General features: G+C 41.4%; 2 protein-coding genes across 2 annotated transcripts; both read left to right on the forward strand.

The window, feature by feature from the left end:
- Positions 1–4,831: 4,831 nt before the first annotated feature.
- LOC141680008 (uncharacterized) lies at positions 4,832–6,454 on the forward strand. The gene has a single exon (XM_074486346.1). The coding sequence runs from the start codon at positions 4,832–4,834 to the stop codon at positions 6,452–6,454; it is 1,623 nt and encodes a 540-aa protein (XP_074342447.1).
- A 1,060-nt stretch (positions 6,455–7,514) lies between these two features.
- LOC141680010 (uncharacterized) lies at positions 7,515–8,633 on the forward strand. The gene is made up of 3 exons (XM_074486347.1): positions 7,515–7,598; positions 7,838–7,918; positions 7,989–8,633. Exons 1-3 carry the CDS (start codon positions 7,515–7,517, stop codon positions 8,631–8,633), a joined length of 810 nt encoding a protein of 269 aa, XP_074342448.1.
- The last annotated feature ends 13,358 nt before the right edge of the window (positions 8,634–21,991 follow it).

Raw genomic sequence — 21,991 nt, forward strand, 5'->3', positions numbered from 1 at the left:
ACGTTTTACAAATTTACCTTTTTCGCGAAAAATGACTTTTTCGGGCCCCTTCGGGTGTCAAAAACCCCACAAAAATCACATTTTAATTTTTATATGATCATGAAATTATCAAACATCATTTTTCTTTGCATTTTTGTATTATTCAAAATATTTGGGAATTTTTGGCATATATTTTATATTTCTTGGATTTTTAAAAATTTATAATTAATACCCAAAAATTATATAAATTGGGGCCAAATGTTTTTATTAGATGTGTAATTGGACCCTTAATTTTATTTAGGGTTATTATTTTAGTTAATATAAATAGCTTAATTATTGTTAATTTTCAGTTAATTAATTATTAAAAATCAGAAAAATCAAGAAATTCAGTTTGTTGTGAAGAACAGTCCAAAAATTAAATTACAGATTTGAAAGTGATTCTGTTGCTCAAATTGATCATGTGAGTAACCAAAATGAAGCTTGTGATCTCTACTTTCTGTTTGTATCATCAATTTCATGTTTTATTGCTTTGATTTTTAATTCGTAATTTAGGGTTTATGCTCGAATTTAGGGGTTCTTAATTTAGGAACCATTTGATTGTTTGGTTGATTCAAATAGCTTTATCATGAGTTTAGGAGTGATTTTATGTATTTATTTGATTGTATAACCCCTGGAAGACTATGACTGTGTTCTTGGTTTTTAGTTAATTTTGATTTCATTTTTGTTAATTTATAGATAATTTTGGTTGATGTTAATTGTTGGGAAAGATTATGGAACTCAATAGCTTCGATTTTGTATATTAATCGCTGAGTTTGGTTTCGTTTTCGGGGGAGGAGCTGTTTCCGATCATCTCGCCGAAAAGCTTCGGCTTTTTGGCCGGAGATGACGGAAGAGGGACGACGGGACGGTGGTGATACGGCGGTGGAGTTTCTGCAGCCATGGAAGTTGATTGGCATCAAAACCGGGAAGAAATGAGGGCCTGAAGATGGGAATGGACTCGTCGGAAAACTCCGCCAGCCGCCGGAGTTGCTGCAGAATCCGGCGGGTAGGCCGTGTTCTTGGTCGACCCGGGTTCGACCCGGTTCCAACTCAGTAATCGACCTGGGTTTGATCTTTAAAACCACTAAATTGAATTCTAATTTGTGTTTCTGTATTTTTGTATTTAATTATATTTTTATAAAATCAGAAATTAGTTTTTAATAATTATAAAAATCAAATAAAAATCAGATTTAAAATCTGAAATATTTTGTAAATAATTTCTGAATTATTTTATTAATTTAGAAATTTGAAATTATAATTATTTATTGATTTAATTATTTATCTAATTATTTATTTATTTATTTATTACTTAATAATTAAGTAATTATTTAATAAATAGGATTAAACTGAAAGAGATGTGTCCTAAGTCCAATCATGTATGATGATTTAAGAATAACTTTTATGTAATCTGTTTTGGTTTCAATTATATTAATAAAAGACTTATTTTATTTTTATTGCGGGCTTTATCTATTTAAGTGTTTAAATAAGATATACCATAGTTTAGAGTAAAGCTTTTTATGGATTATGATGAGATCATAATAATGAGACCTAAAAGATGATAACATTGAACTTAAATAGTTCCTGGCCGTAGGATTACTAACTGGTAATTATTAATCTGCAAAGATCGGTAGATACTTTGCTTGCTTCATTATGAAGGATATCTGTTCTCATAGACATTTGTGTGGTGACACTATAACTAGTATGTAGGTGCTTATTATAGAATAAGTTCACTGAACATGACTCATACAACTGAACAACTGATGAAGTTCACTCACGTGTCAGCAGATGTTCACATAGTGATAGTTGTACAAGTATCCTTAGACTTGAGGTCATTGTTATGCCCAAAAATTCGTATAAACAATATTCAGATTGAGATTGGTAAAATAGTCAAAATCGAAGGAGAAACGCCTAAATCTAGGAAAAGATAAGATTGACTTTCCATAAAAAAGAAGGCGCGCCCTAAGAACGCGCCCCATTGATTGAATAGCTGATTGACGGTTGTGGTTATCATGCCTTAAAGGCGCGCCTTCCAACTGGTGGAGGAGGCGCGCCCAGTTTTCGAGAAAGAGGAGAGAATGTTCTTAATTGAAACCTGTAGTGTAGTGAGCCTTAGGGCGCGCCTTGAGCAAGAAAGGCTCTTTGGACGGGTTGTTTGGACATGATTGCTTTGGTAGACTTGCTCGTTGGCTTGGACAGAATTGGAGCGAGTCCTAAAGATGAACAATTTAGGGCACGCTCTGTGATATAGAATGATATAAAAAGAGACTACAGGCTGGTGACACAGGGCGGTGCCAACATGCAGAGATGTAAGGGCGTGCCCTCAACTTCTACTTGACATATAAATGCAACTTTTATGTGCTACTTGGATGGATTCTCTGGAAGACTCAAGGAAGATGGAGAATGTTGTTAATAACCTATTTGATGCAGGTACTCTATTGAAGAACTCCTTCCTGTAGCATATCTACAGGAAAGGCGGTGTCCGTGATCAGAGACCTCCAGGGGTATGCCTGGACTGAAGGCCTCCTCCTGTAGTCAATGGGTGTCCTCATTGGGGATGTGGGGTGAAATCTGGTGTGTGCTTTGGGAGCTCTGTCTCTGTAGTCAACGGGTGTCCTCGTTGGGGGACTTTAGAGTATCCTGCACTTTGCACCCAAAAGCTTGGGATCACTTGTCCTGAAATCTGGTAGGGGCTCCTTATCGGGGGACAAGGATGCGTCTAACATTTGGGGTGAACCACGGCTATACCTGCGTCCACGGATTAGAGAAACAGCTGGTAGCGGAGGGTTATCCTTGGCCAGGGAGATGCCTCATCTGTGAAGTCTCGAAGCCGCGGACGAGCCTTGGGCCTTTGTGGTTGGGCCTCATCGGCGGACATTCCTAAAGCTAGTAGAAGACGGTTTCCAGTGGGTTTCCCATTGGGCCTCAGGATAAGAAATCTAAGCCCATTAGGTTTCTTGTTCCCCAAGAACTACGTGGGCTTGATCCCCTATAAATAGGGGTACGTAGGCCAATTGTAAGGGGTCAGAAGCGAGAGCGCAAAGGAGCCACCACTAACCCTAAGCAATCTCAGCCCCCAATAATCACCACTACCAAACACTGTTCATCTTTTCTGACGAATACTGTTCATCGGATCCGCCGGTTACTGTTCACATTTCCGACGAAGAACTGCCATTACAGATCTTGTTTCCGGCTACTAACCTCAAGTTTTGTTGTTCCCAAATTACTCCGTCAACAAATTGGCGCTAGAAGGAGGGGCCGAACAAGATCTACATCTGGGAGGAAGGATGTCTCAATATCACGATGGAAGTTTTTACGATGGAAGTTCTGAAGAAGATTCCGATCATGGCTATGAATATGAACCCTACGTTCCGCCAATGACTGACCGTCCCACACCGGACGTTGGAGGACAGCCACCTGTGCTCATCAGCAACGCCGACTTGTTGGAACAACTGTATCGCATGGGCGATGCTTTGAATGGTTTCGATTCAAGGTTGAGCACCGTGGAACGGTGCAAGGGCAGGATGGGTCTTCGCCACAACCGAGCGGCTCAGGCACCTGGAAAAGCACCCACGACAGATAGGGATGTCTTGGCCGGCCATGGCCACACTGAAAGAGGGCGTGTGCCGATAACCTCGCGACGCCTGGACTATTCTAATGACGCGTCCCCAATCATTGAGCTAGTGGAAAAAGATGCTGATGGACGGGAAATTCTGCGGACAGATACTCGGGGAGCCACCCATCCGCACCGCTCTGGACGTAGTCTCGAGGAACACCGACAGGCGGAGTCGATGCCAGAGAATCAGCAACGAAGCTTCGCAGCTCTGAAAGATCGCTTGGGGATTCGCTTGGGCGATGACGATTTGAGAATGGTGTTACTTGAATGGAAGAAAGAAGCTGATCGCGGAGATGTGACGCCCCATGATACAAGGCGTGTGCCCCTAAATTCCCAGGAAAATCGGGAGCGGTACCGCGATCCAACGCGTATGCCCCTGAATTCCCAGGAAAATCGGGAGCGGCACCGCGATCCAACGCGTGTGCCCCCGAATCCGCAGGAAAATCGGGAGCGGCACCGCAATCATGAGAGAGCTCCTCCCCACAGATCGCTGGATCGATATGGACGTGGGTATGGAAACAATCGCTGGAGAAGGCCTCAATGGAGAGGAAGAGGTGGAGGCCGAGGTAGATATTTAGACGGATACCGTCGTGGCAACTACCGCGGTCAAAATGATTCCCGCTGGAATAACCAAGCAGATGGCTATGATTACGTGGAACATGATGTAGAAAACTATGACCGCGGTACAGTCCGGGGTCGCGACCAAGGTGGAGAAGGGAGTCAAGGGAGAAAGCAAGAACGAAATCCTGAAATAATCATAATACCCGAAGACGCCCAGAATGCGAACCAGTAGCAAGCTCCTCCCAGGGGGAATCAAGTGGAAACACCTCCATTGCAACCCCAAGGTCCACAACCTCAAACGCAGACCATTCCTGGTGTGGGAACTTTCAATATAGGAGATCTAAAAAGGCTACTTAACCACCTCGAAGGCAGGGTGACGGCTATAGCCGAAATCCCTTCCCCATTCTCGGCAGCAGTAAGAGAGGCACAATTGCCGACCGGTATCGTAACACTACTAGCGATCTCTGTTTCCACGGAAACTCAGATCCGGTGGAATTCCTGGGTCGTTTTAATATAGAGATGGATGTGTACCAAGTTCTGGACTTGGCTCGATGCCGTCTCTTGGCGGCAACCTTTAGAGAAAGTGCCCAGCAGTAGTTCCAAAAGCTCGGGCCAGGGGTGATCACCTCGTGGGATCAGATGAAGAATTTGTTCTTAACCAAGTTCCAAGCCGCGGTGAGATACGCGCCCTCTATCACAACTCTTGCCAATGTTAGACAAAGGGAAAATGAAAGCTTGACATCGTACTTCAAAAGGTTCAACGCTGAATCTACTAGCGTGAGGGGAGCATCGGACGAAGCCTTAAAAAGCTTCCTGATCGCAGGATTAAGGGTTGGTTCAGATTTTTGGAAGCACTTGCAAGGGAAAGATCCGGCCACTCTCGCAGATATCTTCGCTTTGGCGGAATCCTTTAAAGCCATAGAACAGTCTTTGGCAGATGTACAACCGACTTCACAGTCGAGTCAGAGAAACAAAGGAAGGAAGAGGGATAGGTCCCCAAGCCCGAGATACCGAAGGGATAGTCGAAGCCCAGACCGGGTAAATACAGCAAGTACAAGGAGGGGATGGAGCCCTCCCTCAAACTATGACTACAGGATAAGCCGGTATACACCTTTGGTCGCATCTATCGATCATATCTACGAGGTAAACATAAATAAAGGGCTATTTAGAAAACCTGAAGCTTTATCATCGTGGCAAAGCAAAGACAAGAAAAAATATTGCGAATACCATGAATCATCTGGACATAACACGCATGAGTGCCGACATTTAAAAGACGAAATCGAAGCGCTTATCAAGGAAGGATACCTCGGAGAATGGGTAGTCAAGGAAGTAAGGAAGCACAAGGATGACAGGACAAGGGAAGAGGAAAGGCGAGCTCCACGCGGGATAAATAATGATACGCTGGAGGAAAATAAATTTGTCAGGGATGGCAGTATCCGAACAATCTACGGGGGAGATCCTGGAATGGAATGCAGCAACCGAGCCTTGGAAAAATACGCTAGGGAAGCCCGGTTCAGGCCTCTCACAGATATTCATAGGGTGGAAACTCGGCCACCCAAGGTGTTTAAGGGTGAATCCATGGATATCACTTTCAGAGAAATAGATGCCCGATGGGTACATCATCCCCACAATGATGCACTGGTTATTTCCATCCAAATCAGAACAAAGAATGTCCATAGAGCCTTCGTGGATAATGGAAGCTCAGCAAACATCCTGTATTACAGCACCTTTAAAAAGATGGGACTGCCTTATCAGGATATGTCGGGGGAAGACTCGTGGGTCTATGGTTTTTCAGGTGTAGGAGTTAGAGTCATGGGGTCGATCCGGCTACCATGTACACTGGGAGAAAGCCCACTGACGGTAACAAAGATGCTTGAATTTAAGGTCCTGAATCAGGAATCGTCCCACAACGTGTTATTGGGACGACCTTTTCTGCGGGAGATGAGAGTCATCACTTCAATTCATCACCTAACTATCAAATTTCTATCGCCAAATGGAGTGGAAAGTATAAAGGGTTCCCAGTATGACTCACGGGAGTGCTACAGGCAGGCAATGAAAGGTTTCAGAAGAGACTCCCAGGCCGATGATACTCCGGACAGGGATCGGGAGAAAAGCATTGAGCAACCAATTGAGGAAATCCGAGTCCACTATTTTGTTGAGCAAAAAGAAGAACATTCCTCTGAGTTGCCCCCGACAATGTTACACTTGGAAGACACAATCAGAATTGAGATGTTGGAAGAAGAGGAGGCAATGGAACCATAGTCCAAGCAGATTTCCATGGGGAACGTTTAGAAGGGAGATTCGATGTTTTGCAAAGCCTCGAACAGGGTGATGCCTTTCCCCTTGCAGGAATACCCTTGCCCGCAAAATACACTGAAGAAGTTGATGACTCCACTACGCAAGGCACACCTCCTAAAGGGGATGCACCCCCTCTATAAGACCAGGAGATCTATGATTCCCCTAACTTGGATCCCCGGATACCAATGCAGACGGAAAAGATGGGGCCAGCAGAAGATACAATCGAAATCCCTGTTGACGAAAAAGACCCGAGTAAGGTTCTGAGAATAGGGTCCCAATTGGCACCAAAGTTAAAGGAAGGTCTTTCAATTTTTCTGTTGGCAAACCTTGATGTATTTGCATGGAGCCATTCTGATATGGTGGGGATTGATCCAGAAGTAATGTGCCATCGATTGAATATAGACCCGAAGCATAGGGGAGTTCGACAAAAGCGAAGGGCCGTAAGCGGAGAGAGAGCAATAGCCCTAGCAGAGGAAGTGGAGAGGCTCCTAGACGTCGGACTGATTCGAGAATCTTTCTACCTAGAATGGCTGGCAAACCCGGTGTTGGTAAAAAAGCCCAACGGCAAATGGAGAACGTGCGTGGACTTCACCGACCTGAATAAAGCATGCTCGAAAGATAGTTTTCCCCTACCGAGAATTGATCAGTTGGTCGATGCCACGACAGGACATGCTATGCTCAGCTTCATGGACGCATACTCCGGGTATAACCAGATCCCTATGTATGAGCCTGACCAGGAGCACACCTCTTTCATTACTAATAGAGGGCTCTACTGCTATATCGGAATGCCATTTGGTCTGATCAACGTCGGTGCCACTTATCAAAGGTGGGTAAACAAAATGTTCAAGAAGCAGATTGGGAAAACTATGGAAGTGTATGTGGATGACATGCTCGTGAAGTCGAAAAGGGCGGAAGATCACGTCGCCGACTTAACCGAAATGTTCCATATTCTAAGAAAATATAGGATGAAACTAAACCATAGAAGTGCGTGTTCGGCGTAGAGTCGGGGAAATTCTTGGGATTCATGGTCAACCACCGGGGGATTGAAGCTAACCCGGCGAAGATAAAAGCTCTACTAGACATGAAATGTCCCACCAGCGTCAAGCAGGTACAGAGTCTGACAGGAAGAATCGCGGCCCTAAATCGATTTATGTCAAAGTCGTCGGATAGGTGTAAAGAATTCTTCAAAGCAATCAAAGGGAGAGGGAAGGACTTTCTGTGGACCCCGGACTGTGAAGAAGCTTTTCTGAAAATCAAAGAACAACTGGGAAATCCTCTGATGTTGGCCAAGCCAGAAGACGGAGAAACATTGATTCTGTACTTGGCAGTGTCTGAATATTCTGTCAGTGCCTTATTGGTAAAGGAATAGGCAAGCCACCAGTGGCCTGTATACTATGTAAGCAAAAGGTTGCTGGACGCGGAAACCAGGTATACCAGCATGGAAAAACTAGTGTACGCTCTTATTCTTGCGGCATGAAAGCTAAGACCGTATTTTCAGGCTCACCGAATAGAAGTTCGCACCGCTTATCCGCTCCGGCATATTCTACATAAACCTGAATCATCAGGAAGAATGTTAAAATGGGCCGTGGAGCTAGGGCAATTCGATTTGGAATATTGTCCTCGCGCGGCAATCAAAGGACAAGCGTTGGCTGATTTCGTACTTAAGTTTGATGAAGAAGTTGATGATAAGGCCATAGTGCTGGAAGAACCAACCTCGCAAGAAAGTCATCAGGATGAAAAGAAGCAGGAACTCCCCCACCCTTGGTGGATATTACATGTGGACGGGGCCGTAAACAACAACAGGTCAGGTGCCGGGATAGTCTTGATCACTCCAGAGGGGCACTGCTTGATGAGTGCTAGTCATTTCAAGTTTAATGCTACCAACAATGATGCTGAGTATGAAGCCTTGATCAACGGTCTGAAATTAGCTCTGGAGGTAGGGGCCGTGAATTTGATAGTTCAGAGTGATTCCGAATTAGTTGTGAACCAGGTCAACGGAGGATTCCAAGCCCGGGGACCGCGGACAGAGCTATATATGAGATGTACAAAACGCCTACTAGAAAAATTTTTAAGTGCCAAACTAGAAAGTGTCCCACGAGAAGAGAATAGTAATGCAGATGCTTTGGCCAAGATGGGTTCATAAATGGACAGCGTTCAACTTGGACAAATCCCTTTGGGAGTCCAGAAAATTCCAAGCATCCCGGAGGTGGAGGTGTTTCAAATGCAAGAACTCCCACAAGAAAGCTGGATGACCCCCATCCATAACTATATTCAAACAGGGGCTGTACCAGAGGATAAACTGCAGGCTCGACGCCTTCGATACCAAGCTGCAAAATATGTCGAATATGACGGGGTACTGTACAAGAGAGGATTTAACCAGCCACTGTTATGTTGTGTGGATATGGAAGAAGGAAATTATATTCTCAGAGAGGTACACGAAGGGATTTGTGGCAATCACTCAGGGGGTTGTTCTTTGGCATTAAAAGTGCTCAGACAAGGGTACTACTGGTCGACTATGAGGGAACATGCTTTCAATTTTGTCCGTGCTTGTGATCATTTCCAGCGGTTCGCCAACTATTCCAACACCCCGAAATCCACCATTACCTCATTGACAAGTCCCTGGCCTTTTGCCATATGGGGAATTGATCTCATTGGAGAGTTACCCAAAGCAAAGGGGGGTGTGAAATACGCCGTGGTGGCTGTGGACTACTTCACCAAATGGGCAGAGGTTATGCCACTAGCCACGATCACGGCAAAGAAGATAAGGGATTTTGTGTTTAATTCCATAGTATGCAGGTTTGGTATTCCCTACAAACTCAACTCAGACAATGGAAAGCAATTTGATAGTAAAGAGTTAAGGAAGCTTTGTGAAGACTTGAAGATAAAAAAGACTTCGCCGCGGTTTATCATCCGCAAAGTAATGGTCAGACAGAAGCCATAAACAAAATCATAAAACATACCTTGAAGGCAAAGTTAGAAGAGAAAAAAGGGGATTGGCTGGAAGAGATGCCTATGGTCCTTTGGTCTTATAACACGACACCTAGGTCGACCACATGTGAAACCCCTTTTCTGCTGACCTATGGGTATGAGACCATGGTTCCCGTGGAGGTAGGAGCAGGATCTCTACGGAGAGATGCGTTCGTCGAGGAAGATGCGGAAGTTAACCAGAGGCTCCACTTGGATCTATTAGATGAAGCTCGGGCAAACGCTTAATTGAAACTCGCTGCGTACCAACAGAGGGTCGCAAGGTATTTTAATAAAAAAGGAAAATCCGTACCGTTCAAGGTTGGAGATCTAGTGTTGCGAAAGGTTATGCCTAACACTAAGATAGCTCAGCACGGGGTGCTTGGAGCTAATTGGGAAGGACCGTACAAAGTTAAAGCTATACTCTGGAAAGGGACTTATCGCTTGGAAGATCTGGATGGTAAACTTATTCCTCGAGCATGGAATGCAGAACATTTGCGGAAGTATTATCAGTAGGGTGTGGTTGTGTCCCCCTTATTTTCTTGTTTTGATTCTTATGTAATAGGCTAGTAGCAAATAAATTCCTCCTAGCCTAGGGGGTAGTACATGTGACTGCGAACCTTGGAACTAGCAGAAGGAAGAAAAATTTTCAAATAATTTCCCCATAGAGCATAGTAGCCATGGGACTGGTGTAATTTACACACTAGAGCGCATTATCAATAAAAGAAAAAAGTTACTTCAAAAATTACTATATTTGCTTGACATGGAAATTCACATCTGAAAAACATCAATGGCGCGCCCTATGTAGAGGCACGCCCTATCTGATAGTTCCTGCTTTATAATCAAGACAGACATAGTAAACGAAGATGAAGGAAATAAATGCACATGGCCAGCAAAATAAGACTAAGGCAAAAGCCCCCCAAACTAAGGCACGCCTTTGGACTAATAAGATAATTAAAATATTGCAAAGGTACTAATGGAAAGGAAAAAGTACATATTATCTGAAATATGGCGCGCCCTTATATTTGAACACTACGAAGAAAGAAACACAATGACAAACTTTGAGATCACACAAAAATTAATTACACTAAAAATATGTTAAAGGGCGCGCCATATAGTAACATACTCCATGGAAACATATGATCGCCAAGGGAAAAATCAAAGTGTCTTAACAAATTTTTGAGTAAAAATGAAATTAACGACGAGTCATACATACAAGAATAAGAGAGTAGTAGAAAACTAAGTCATACAACTTTGCACAGCATCAAAAGAGGGCTGGCTCCTCATAAGTATTTGAAATTTAAAGCTGTAAATAATCAAGGCGCGCCTTGAGACTGGTCTGTTGAAGGAATGGTTTGAAGAGGAACAGTGGGATCAACTTCAGGCGCGTCCTTGGAGGCCTCCTCTTGTGGCGCGCCCTCATTTTCTTCCTCCTCCAGCCCAAGTTCTATCCTCCTTGCCTTGATTTCAGCAGCATGCTCTTTTTTGAATTCCACCATCTCAGCAACAGTCTCCTCCCCAAACTTCTCAAAGGAGTAGTCAGGATCATTGGCCACAAAGCCCACTCTGTAGAAGTGAAAACCATTGGCAAATGCCTCATCAGATATTTCCCTCTTCTCATCAGGCCAGCCTAGTTTCTGTTGCTCCTCTAAATACTCAATCCTCAAGTTAGCTGCACCCAGCTCAGTGTGGAGAGAGGAAGCCTTTTTGTTGGCAATCTCTAGCTGGGAAGTAAGATTGGCCACCTCATCCTTGAGAAAAGAGATCTCAGAATCCTTAGCTTTAATGTCTTTGGCATGAAGAAAGTCCTTATCTTTGAGGGTGTTCCTCAAAATGTTGTTGTAGCCTTGAAGCCTCTCTAGGCGCGCCCCCTCTTCCAGTAGCTTGTCCACCACTCGAGTAGAATGGATGAACAATTGGCAAGATGCCTTTATAGAAGCACGAGCAGCATCCCCTAAGTCCATGGCCTGCCACTGCTCAACTTCCCCATCCGAAACATAAAGAGAACCCATGGGGCCGAGAGCATTCATGGCGACAGAAGATCCAGAGGGCGCGTCCTCTGCTCTATGCCTCTTAGGCGCGCCCTGCTTTTTTGTAAGATCAATGATGGGCCTCTTTTGAGCAGGTGCCGTTTGAGGAATGGAGGCAGAAGTTGGAACAGACGCCTGTGCTGCAGGAGCGTCCTTCTTTGTCTTGGGCCTAGGCTTGTCACCAGGGCGCACCCCAAAAGACTTGGGGATTCTTGGAGGTGCCATTTCTGCACAAAACATAAAATATATTAGTTAAGCATGACATTTAAGTATGTGGAATAGAGCACTAAATAAAAGCAGTTGATAAAGACAACATTGGTAAACATGTGTAAAATGCTACGCCTAGAGTAAAAGGGCGTGCCCTCTGAAGACATGGAAAGATTGAATAAATAGAAGTCTTTATCCAAAACGACAGAAAAGAGTTAACAAAAGAGGAGCAGGACGCGCCAATAGTGAAAGGGCGCGCCTTTTGATTTTCATAGTGAATTAACCTGAAGGATCTTGGCCTTGTAAGGAGCCATCCTCTGTTTCTTCTTCTTCTTCTTCAACTCCTTCTTCACTGTCTGAGTCAATAACACGAGAAACAGGGGCACCCTTCCTGAACTTTACATATTTGTACTTCACTCCTACTTGGTCAGAAAGGATTCCTACTCGCGTCAAGTTGGTTCGAGTGACTAAGGTTTTTAAGTTCCACCTATCAGTAGCCACCCTAAGGAGGGCTTCAGCTCATTTTTTGGGCTCACCTTTAAGGGGTTTGATGCTGGTCTGTCTGAAAAAGTATAAGGATGAGAAAAGGAAAGAAAGAGCATAGAAATAATGCAAGGAAAGAAATGAAAGGGCGCGCCCTTACTTGGTGACTTGTTAAATCTTATCCTTATTCTGGGAACGTCTTACAGGTAAAAGAAGTTTTCCTTCCAACCTTTTTCATGGCTAAGCTTGCCAGAGGAAAAATCCTTCTTATTGTGCTGCTTATCCCCCACCAAATAGTAGTACCCATGGTCAGATTTTCTTAGATTGAAAAAATAAGCAACTTCTGCCATTGACGGTTGAGGGAAACCCAGGTCCATATAGAGGATGAACAGAGCCAGGATAAACTTGTAGCTGTTGGGAGAAAGTTGGAGTGGAGCCACGTCGTACAGTTCTATCACTTCCCTAAGGTAGGGATGTAAGGGCGCGCCTATACCCAAAGATACCAGCTTGGGGCTGGTCACCATTCTGGGAATTTTAAAGTTTCTCCCATAATTAAAGATATGGGGCCGCATCATGCTTAAAGGGCGCGCCCATATGCCCTCCATATCATAAAATTCCATAAGTCATCCCAGTTGCTCATCTGAACAAGCTGAGGATAGGCCAACGCAGAAAAGCTTCCCATGCTCCTTCCTAAAACGCTTCTTCACAGCTTCAGTGCATGGTTCAAATTCATCCCAGTCAAAATCCAATTCACTATCAGAAACTTCCCGGTGGTGAAAAGGGATTGGAGAAGGTTCAGGAGAAGTGGAAAATTGGAAGGAGTCTTCATCAAAGAAATTTTCTTCATCATGAAGAGGGGATGCACTTGCTTCAGGCACGCCCTCAGGAACGGGAGACGTAGGCGCGCCCTCTATGTGTTGGGGAGACGGACTTGGGGATACAGTCCTGTAGGATACTTTAGAGGGTCCTGCTCCTACATTGATGCCCCTCTCAATGCCCCTATATCTATCAGCGTTCAAACTCTCGAACCAATCATCATCGTCCAGCTCTGTCCTATCTGGGATTGGAGATCTATCCTTTTGGACCACCCGGTTCAGAAATTCAGGAGTGTGGTGGGCGTTTGGAGGTTGAGGATCGAAGTAAGTGTTTGGGGGCGAATAAATCCCCAAATTGGTGAGAAAATTCTTGAAAGGGTGAAAAGGAGAGGACGCACCCTCGTCTTCCAGCTGTCAAGAAAACCAAAAGAAATGTTGAGGGCGCGCTCAATACGAAAGAATGAGATACGAAAGAATGAAGGAAACGGAAAAGGTAGGGATAGACTTAAAAGAAGGGCAATGCGAGCCATATACTAAGAAGGCGCGCCCTATTCTATTAAATAATAATAAGTAAAAAATATCTATAAAGACTAGCAGATTAGATGATAATGGCGTGGCTAAAAATAAAGGGGACGCGCCTCGTGTCAAGAAAGAGGTGCGCCTTATCATAGGGCGTATACTTCTAATTTTGAGAGTAAACGTTTGGGATTCCCAGAAACATAAAATTGAGAAGGAGATCCAATGATTTTGGATCTAGAACAACTAATCATGCATATACAATATACATACACAGATATATACATCATTTTATGCATATCATCAAGAACAGTGAAGGAAGTTGAAAGGACAATGTAGCATGCAATGTGATCTATGCAATGAAATTCAAAAAAGAAAGAAGCTTTACGTACCTTTTCGAATGGAGAAGAGAATGATCGGAAAAAACTGGAGAAAAGGTGGCCGAGAGATAGGATTCCGAGCAGAAGAGTAGTGCCGCCGGTGGTGGAACTTTGAAAAGGAAAAGGGGGTAAAGTAAGAGAGAAGGTAAAAGTAAAAATGAAAATGCTTGACGGTGAATTGTATTTATAGGTGAAAAGGACAAATGTTAAAACTATCATGTCAGTCACGATTCCCGAAGAATAAGGAAAACCGTTTCAAATTATTTTAAATTTTATGACGCGCCCTCTTGAAGGCGCGCCTTATAAGGCTGGCATCAATCTAGAATGCATGGAAAATAAGAATATTGAGTATATAAAAGCCCTCTGCTATGTAGGGCACGCCCTGTAAAAAGTGTTGGAAGATTTGTTTTTACGGATTTTGATAAGGATGAGAAAAATTCCAATCCCATTTTCAATGACATATGGAATTTGGGGGGTAGTTGTTATGCCCAAAAATTGGTATAAACAATATTCAGATTGAGATTGGTAAAATAGGCAAAATCGAAGGAGAAACGCCTAAATCTAGGAAAAGATAAGATTGACTTTCCATAAAAAAGAAGGCGCGCCCTAAGAACGCGCCCCATTGATTGAATAGCTGATTGACGGTTGTGGTTATCATGTCTTAAAGGCGCGCCCAGTTTTCGAGAAAGAGGAGAGAATGTTCTTAATTGAAACCTGTAGTGTAGTGAGCCTTAGGGCGCACCTTGATCAAGAAAGGCTCTTTGGATGGGTTGTTTGGACATGATTGCTTTGGTAGACTTGCTCGTTGGCTTGGACAGAATTGGAGCGAGTCCTAAAGATGAACAGTTTAGGGCGCGCTCTGTGATATAGAATGATATAAAAATAGACTACAGGCTGGTGACACAGGGCGGCGCCAACATGCAGAGATGTAAGGGCGCGCCCTCAACTTCTACTTGACATATAAATGCAACTTGTATGTGCTGCTTGGATGGATTCTCTGGAAGACTCAAGGAAGATGGAGAATGTTGTTACTAACCTATTTGATGCAGGTACTCTATTGAAGAACTCCTTCCTGTAGCATATCTACAAGAAAGGCGGTGTCCGTGATCAGAGACCTCCAGGGGTATGCCTGGACTGAAGGCCTCCTCCTGTAGTCAATGGGTGTCCTCATTGGGGATGTGGGGTGAAATATGGTGTGTGTTTTGGGAGCTCTGTCTCTGTAGTCAACGAGTGTCCTCGTTGGGAGACTTTGGAGTATCCTGCACTTTGCACCCAAAAGCTTGGGATCACTTGTCCTGAAATCTGGTAGGGGCTCCTTATCGGGGGACAAGGATGCGTCTAACATTTGGGGTGAACCATGGCTATACATGCATCCATGGATTAGAGAAACAGCTGGTAGCGGAGGGTTATCCTTGGCCAGGGAGATGCCTCATCCGTGAAGTCTCGAAGCCGCGTACGAGCCTTAGGCCTTTGTGGTTTGGCCTCATCGGCGGACATTCCTAAAGCTAGTAGAAGACGGTTTCCAGTGGGTTTCCCATTGGGCCTCGGGATAAGAAATCTAAGCCCATTAGGTTTCTTGTTCCCCAAGAACTACGTGGGCTTGATCCCCTACAAATAGGGGTACGTAGGCACATTGTAAGGGGTCAGAAGCGAGAGCGCAAAGGAACCACCACTAACCCTAAGCAATCTCAGCCCCCAATAATCACCACTACCAAACACTGTTCATATTTTCCGACGAATACTGTTCATCGGATCCGCCGGTTACTGTTCACGTTTCCGACGAAGAACTGCCATCACAGATCTTGTTTCCGGCTACTAACCTCAAGTTTTGTTGTTCCCAAATTCCTCCGTCAACAGTCATCATAGTCATCTTGTGTACACCGAACTATACTTTAGTTTAGTTCTTAGTCTCCAGGGACAATAATAAGGGCTCTACTGAGTGTAGGAATTTTTACACGAAGATTGTGTATGATCAATAAGGATCTACCCCTTCCAGTGAAGGAAGAGAATGTTCTATGCTGATCCACTTATGATAGTTCAGGAATCTCTGGCCAGAGTGAATGGAATTAGAAAGGAGTTTCTAATTCGCATTAATTAGAACTAAGCATAGTGAATGGGAAAGCATATGATTAAATAAGATAGGCTTGACACGAGTTCCATGCCTTGTATTTATTCACGATTTGTATGCGATTATATGGGTTTTTTATGCGTTTTAATTGTAATCCACGCTTTGGTGTATGCATAAATCCCAACAATGGTATCAGAGCATAGGTTGTATACATCTAGATTCGTGATAAAAAATTTAGAATTTTATTATTTTGTATGAATTTTTTATCAATTTATTTGTATTGGGGGCTATAATCAATTTAATTATGAATGAAATATAAATAAATTATAAAAAAAATTGATCCCAGAATATGATTCTGCAATGGTTGTAGATCAATAGGATATTTTTTTCTGAATTTTCTGATATGCAGATTATTTATTTTTGTTTTATAATATATTTAAAAGTGTTATTAAAAAAAATATAATCTGAATACCTGTTAATGTGCTGATTGGTTGGTTATCGCACGGTTTTCCGTGCACAAGAATCTCAGAAAACTAAATCAGCGTAGCAGGTGTGTAGTGTCCGTGGTTGTCAGCGTGTGGCAGCGTGTTCGACATGCGCGAGGAAGCCACGCGCTACAGCTTGCTGATAATTTTTGTTTGGGCTCGTTTGGACGTGTCTGAACTCCGATTGAGACGTGTAAGGTTTCGTTGGATTCGTTTTTTTTGAGACACACCTGCTGGGATTAATTAATATTTTTAATAAATTTAATTTTAAGTAAATATAGCCCTTAAAGTGTATTTAATGCATTATTTGATAATATTAAATGCATGATTAATTCGTACATTTGTATATAATTGCGTTAAATGTTATGACATGCCTGGATATATGTTCTTTTATATTTTATATGTGATATATGCTTGAGTTATCATGCGATGATAGATTTAGGTGAACTTAATTGACATAAGGCGTATGTTAGACGATCTAGGCTTAGTGGAAGTGTTCCATGATAATAATATAAATATTATGAATACAATCATGAGATTCTTGTGTTTGTGAAACACGTAATTAAATATGAATTTTCAATTTTGAGAGAAAGGATGATTCTGTCAAAAGCGGATTTCGATCTATAAGAAAGGGGTATAAGTGACGCTTCTTGACAATGCTCCCCCCGATCTGGGAATCATCCAATTATCGATTATTGATTTGAAATATTTAATTTAATAGGAAGAATCTCTTTATAATATGATTATGGTTGTAACATAATATAATCCCTCATAAAATAATATCAAGTAGTAAATTGGCCAATGACATAACGGGATTGTGTCGGTCATAGCCTTCCAGTATAATAGAAAGTAGAGTTCTTATTTTGAGACATTGTCATTTCGTGCTACAGCCGAGGGCTTTGTTTTGAGATTAAGAGATGCTTTTCTATCACATGAGATGTGTATGATAAATTGGGTTCCAATGGTCATTACGTGCCACAGCCGTGGGCTATTGAAAGTCAAATTTAATTATACAAGATGTTGGGTTTGACTTGACTTAAAATATTGAGTGAGTCGTGCTACAGCCGAGACTCAATGATTCAAGAGGTTAAAATATTATAGGGAATAACATGAGATGTAATTGACGAGAGTTGTCTACCTATAGAACATCACATTGCGTTTCGTGCTACAGCCGAGGTGATGTAATGGAATATAGGATCCTTATTCTCACTAGTGTTATGAATGCTTATTTATACATTTAAGGGGTTGTATAAATTAGATAAACTAGTGGGAGCCACTTATGAAAAAGACCCGATTCATATAGTGTTTTGAAATGTAATTGAATATTTGCTAAGTGTTGTTATGTGTTTATCATTTATAGATTTAATATATATGTTATGTCTTCTGCACTATCACTCCGGAGATACTAGATGCTCACAAATTGACTGGTCCTAATTTTGCTGACTGGTTTCGAAACTTGAGGATTGTTCTCAGGGTTGAGAAGCTGGAATATGTGCTTGACTCACCTAAGCCTGCTGAACCTGCTGATGATTCACATAAAATGATGAACGTGTTGTATATAGTAAGTGGATAGATGATGCAAATGTTGCTCAATGAATCATGCTAGCTTCCATGAATATTGAGCTACAGAAGCAGCATGAGCATATGGATGCTCACACTATTCTAGCGCATCTACAAGAGTTGTATGATGTGGAAGGGATGAGAGCTCGATATGATATATCGAAGGAGTTGTTCGGCTGTAGGATGTATAAGGGATCATCTGTGAATGACCATGTACTTAAGATGATCAATTTGATTGAACGTCTTGGACAACTTGGTTTTGCCATGGATGGGGAGCTGAGCCAAGACTTAGTCTTGCAATCACTTCCAGATTCATTCTCGCAGTTTGTTGTGAACTTTCACATGAATAAGATGGATGTCAGCTTTCCTGAACTTCATAACATGTTGAAAACTGCTGAGTCGAATTTTCCTTCGAAGAAGAGTTCTGTTATTCTTATTGGAGAAGGCTCAACTTCTAAGAAAAGGAAGAGGTCATTTCCCAAGAAAAAGAAAAAGATTGGTGAGAGTAAGCCTACTCCAGTAAAGGCTAAAGTAGACCCCAAAAGCAATGTTGTTTGCTTCCACTGTAACAAGGTGGGTCACTGGAAGAGAAACTGCAAGGCTTATTTTGCAGAGTTGAAAAAGAAGAAGGCTAGTGAGACTACCCCTTCTGATTCAGGTATGTTCATGATCGAAGTTAATATGCCACTAAGTCAAATTTCTACTTGGGTATTAGATACCGCCTGTGGTTCTCTTATTTGCAATTCGTTGCAGGGACTAAAGGGAAGTAGGACTCTTGAAGAAGATGAGGTGATTCTACGTATGGGCAATGGAACAAGGGTTGCCGCCATATCTGTAAGATCATTTATTTTACATATGCCTACGGGCAAGACTATTATTTTTAATAATTGTTATTACATTCCCTCTATTGTGAGGAATATTGTTTCTATTCCTATGTAGGATTTGGATGGTTTTTCATTTATTATTAAGAATAATGAATGTTCTATTCTTAGAGATAATGTTGTTTATGGATGTGGTACTTTAAATAATGGTTCGTATGTATTCGACTTAAGAAATGATTTACTTCAGATTGAACAAACTAATAAAAGAAAACGAGATGATGAAAATTTGACCTATTTATGGCACTGTAGGCTAGGTCATATTTGTGAGAAAAGATCATGTTCATTACACCATGGGTTACTTGAACCATTTGATTTTGAATCATATCCGGTATGTGAATCTTGTCTCACGGGTAAGATGGCCAAATCTCCATTTACTGGACATGGAGAGAGAGCTGCGGATGTGTTAGGCTTGGTACACACAGATGTATGTGGACCAATGTCAACACAAGCTATGGGAGGATTTTCATACTTTATTACTTTTACGGATGATAAATCCAGGTTTGGATATGTGTATTTAATGAAACACAAGTATGAAGCTTTTGAAAAGTTCAAAGAGTACAGATATGAAGCAGAGAAATAAACTAAAATGAGTATTAAAGTTCTTCGATCAGATCGAGGAGGTGAATACTTAAGTGAGGAGTTTCTAAATCACCTCAAAGAAAATGGTAGACTATCACAATGGACACCTCCTGCAACTCTACAATTGAACAGAGTTTCTGAAAGGAGGAACCGGACTTTGTTGGACATGGTTCGGTCCATGATGAGCTATACAGATCTTCCAGTATCCCTTTAGGCTTATGACTTAGAAACTTCAGCATATTTACTGAACAAGGTACCTTCTAAATCTGTTCTGAAAACTCCATATGAGATATGGAAAAGAAGGAAGCCAAGTCTTAAACACATTAAGATTTGGGGATGTCCAGCTTTTGTCTAGAAAGTTGAACCTGAAAAGCTGGAATCAAGATCCGTAAAATGTAGGTTTGTGGGATATCCAAAAGAGACTCTAGGATATTACTTTTATACTGAACAAAGGGTGTTTATTTCCAGACACGCGACCTTCTTGGAGAAACAGTTTATCCTTGAAGGGATCAGTGGGAGCAAGGTTGAACTTAATGAAGTTCAAGAAGCAAACTTACAATGGTTCAAGAGGGAGTACCTATTCAGAAAGTACAACCTTCTGTAGAACAGCCTGTACGTAGGTCAGATATGGTGTCTCGTCAACCTGAGAGGTATTATGGCCTTATCATTGAGAATGACAATGACTTGGATCGCTTTTAAAGGTTAGTAATCGATCCCTCGATTTATTCATGATTTGTATGCGATTATATGGGTTTTTTTATGCGTTTTAATTGTAATCCACGCTTCCGTGTATGCATAAATCCCAACATAAACAATAAGATCGAATAATTCGATTAATGATTCGATAATTAAGCAATAAATGCGAGTAACTCATAAATATTCGAGTTGTGTTTCGATAATTTGAGAATTGGTGTTCGAGCGTGGATTCATTTATTTATGCGAGCAGAGTTGTAATAATTATTCGTGTCAATAATTAATTATAAGTAATCGATTTAATCAAATAATTTGTAATTAATTGTAATTAATTCTAATAATTACGGAATAATTATTTTAAAATATAATAATTCTAAAATGATTATTTAAAAAAATAATTAAGGTTTAATTAATTATGATTAATTATTTATAATTGATTCATAATTAATTAAATCTTGTTTATTGTGTAACAATTAAACCGTTTATCCGATTTGAGTGAAACGAAGACTCTTAGACTCAGAAAAATGACCCGACTCCATTAAAAATAGTAATAAATCATAATTGCTTTCGAATGCGAGTCGGCTTATGATAAATAATTATTTATAGACCCTATTGGTAATAGAAACGAGTCTAATAAATCCCAAAAAATTAGGAATCGAGCCATATAGTATTTGTTAATGCGAATAAAAGTCTAGTATCGATTCTAAAAATAATTATAAGTCTAAAATTAATTGTTAGATATATTTGAGATGTCATGTCTAATATGTTTCATGTTTAGTTTTCAGATCTTAACAAACAGGAAATATCAGGACTTACTAGAATCAATACTTACTGGAAGTCGGAACATAATATCAGGACTTAAGGTCATGTCAGAACTTAAGTATGGGAGGACTTAAAATTAAGGAAGGAAGCTGATTAACAGTAGAAGATCGATACTAAAACAAAAGAAGATATGCATGGAAAGAACTAGAAGACTGGAAGACTTGTATAAGATATCTGATTGATATATTTTAGGAGATAGAATTATATTCCATATCAATTAGAAGTTATCGTGTAACTGTGTACTATATAAACACAGACATAGGTTTACACTATATGTGTTATCATTATCGAGATACATTATTCATTGTAACCTAGCAGCTCTTAGTGATATTTGTTCATCACTGAGAGAGAACAAATCCATTGTAACAAAGTTTATTATATTGAATATATCTGTTTACTATTATTTGTGTTTAAGATCGATTTTATTGTAATAACACTATATTCAACCCCCTTCTATAGTGTTGTGTGACCTAACAATTGGTATCAGAGCTTATCTGTTAACACACATACAGTAAAAATCCAAACAATTATGTCTGAAGAAGCACAAAGTCCAACCAAGCCCACAAAAATTGAAGAAACTAAAAACACTCAAATCCACAGTCGATATGAGACTATTAGGGTTCCCACACTGAGACCTTATGAGTATCCCATATGGAAAGTGAAGATGGCTATGTTTCTGGAAGCTACAGATCCAGAATACCTTGATAGGATTAATGAAGGACCATATAAGCCTACCAAGCTCTCTGTTGCAGTTGCAAATCAACCAGCAAAGTCCATACCAAAGGAGAAAGGTGATTACACAGCTGAAGACATCTCATCCATTGCCAAGGATGCAAGGGTAAGGCATTTGCTGTATAGTGCCATTGATAATGCCATGTCAAACAGGGTAATTAATTGTAAGACTACAAAGGAGATATGGAATGCTTTGGAGACAAGATGCCAGGGAACTGATGCAATCAAAAAGAACAGGAGGACTATACTCACTCAAGAGTATGAGCACTTTGACTCAAAAGCTGGC

Source organism: Apium graveolens, chromosome 8 (assembly GCF_009905375.1).
Source record: "Apium graveolens cultivar Ventura chromosome 8, ASM990537v1, whole genome shotgun sequence".
Lineage (NCBI taxonomy): Eukaryota > Viridiplantae > Streptophyta > Magnoliopsida > Apiales > Apiaceae > Apium > Apium graveolens.

What these genes read in the sequence shown, in the direction of transcription:
- LOC141680008 (XM_074486346.1), top strand. Translation starts at nt 4,832, where the DNA reads ATGAAGAATTTGTTCTTAACCAAGTTCCAAGCCGCGGTGAGATACGCG.
- LOC141680010 (XM_074486347.1), top strand. Translation starts at nt 7,515, where the DNA reads ATGGTCAACCACCGGGGGATTGAAGCTAACCCGGCGAAGATAAAAGCT. An exon ending in GTCCCACCAGCGTCAAGCAG is followed by an intron (nt 7,599 to 7,837) that starts GTACAGAGTCTG and finishes ATATTCTGTCAG; the next exon opens with TGCCTTATTGGTAAAGGAAT. An exon ending in TTGCTGGACGCGGAAACCAG is followed by an intron (nt 7,919 to 7,988) that starts GTATACCAGCAT and finishes CCGTATTTTCAG; the next exon opens with GCTCACCGAATAGAAGTTCG.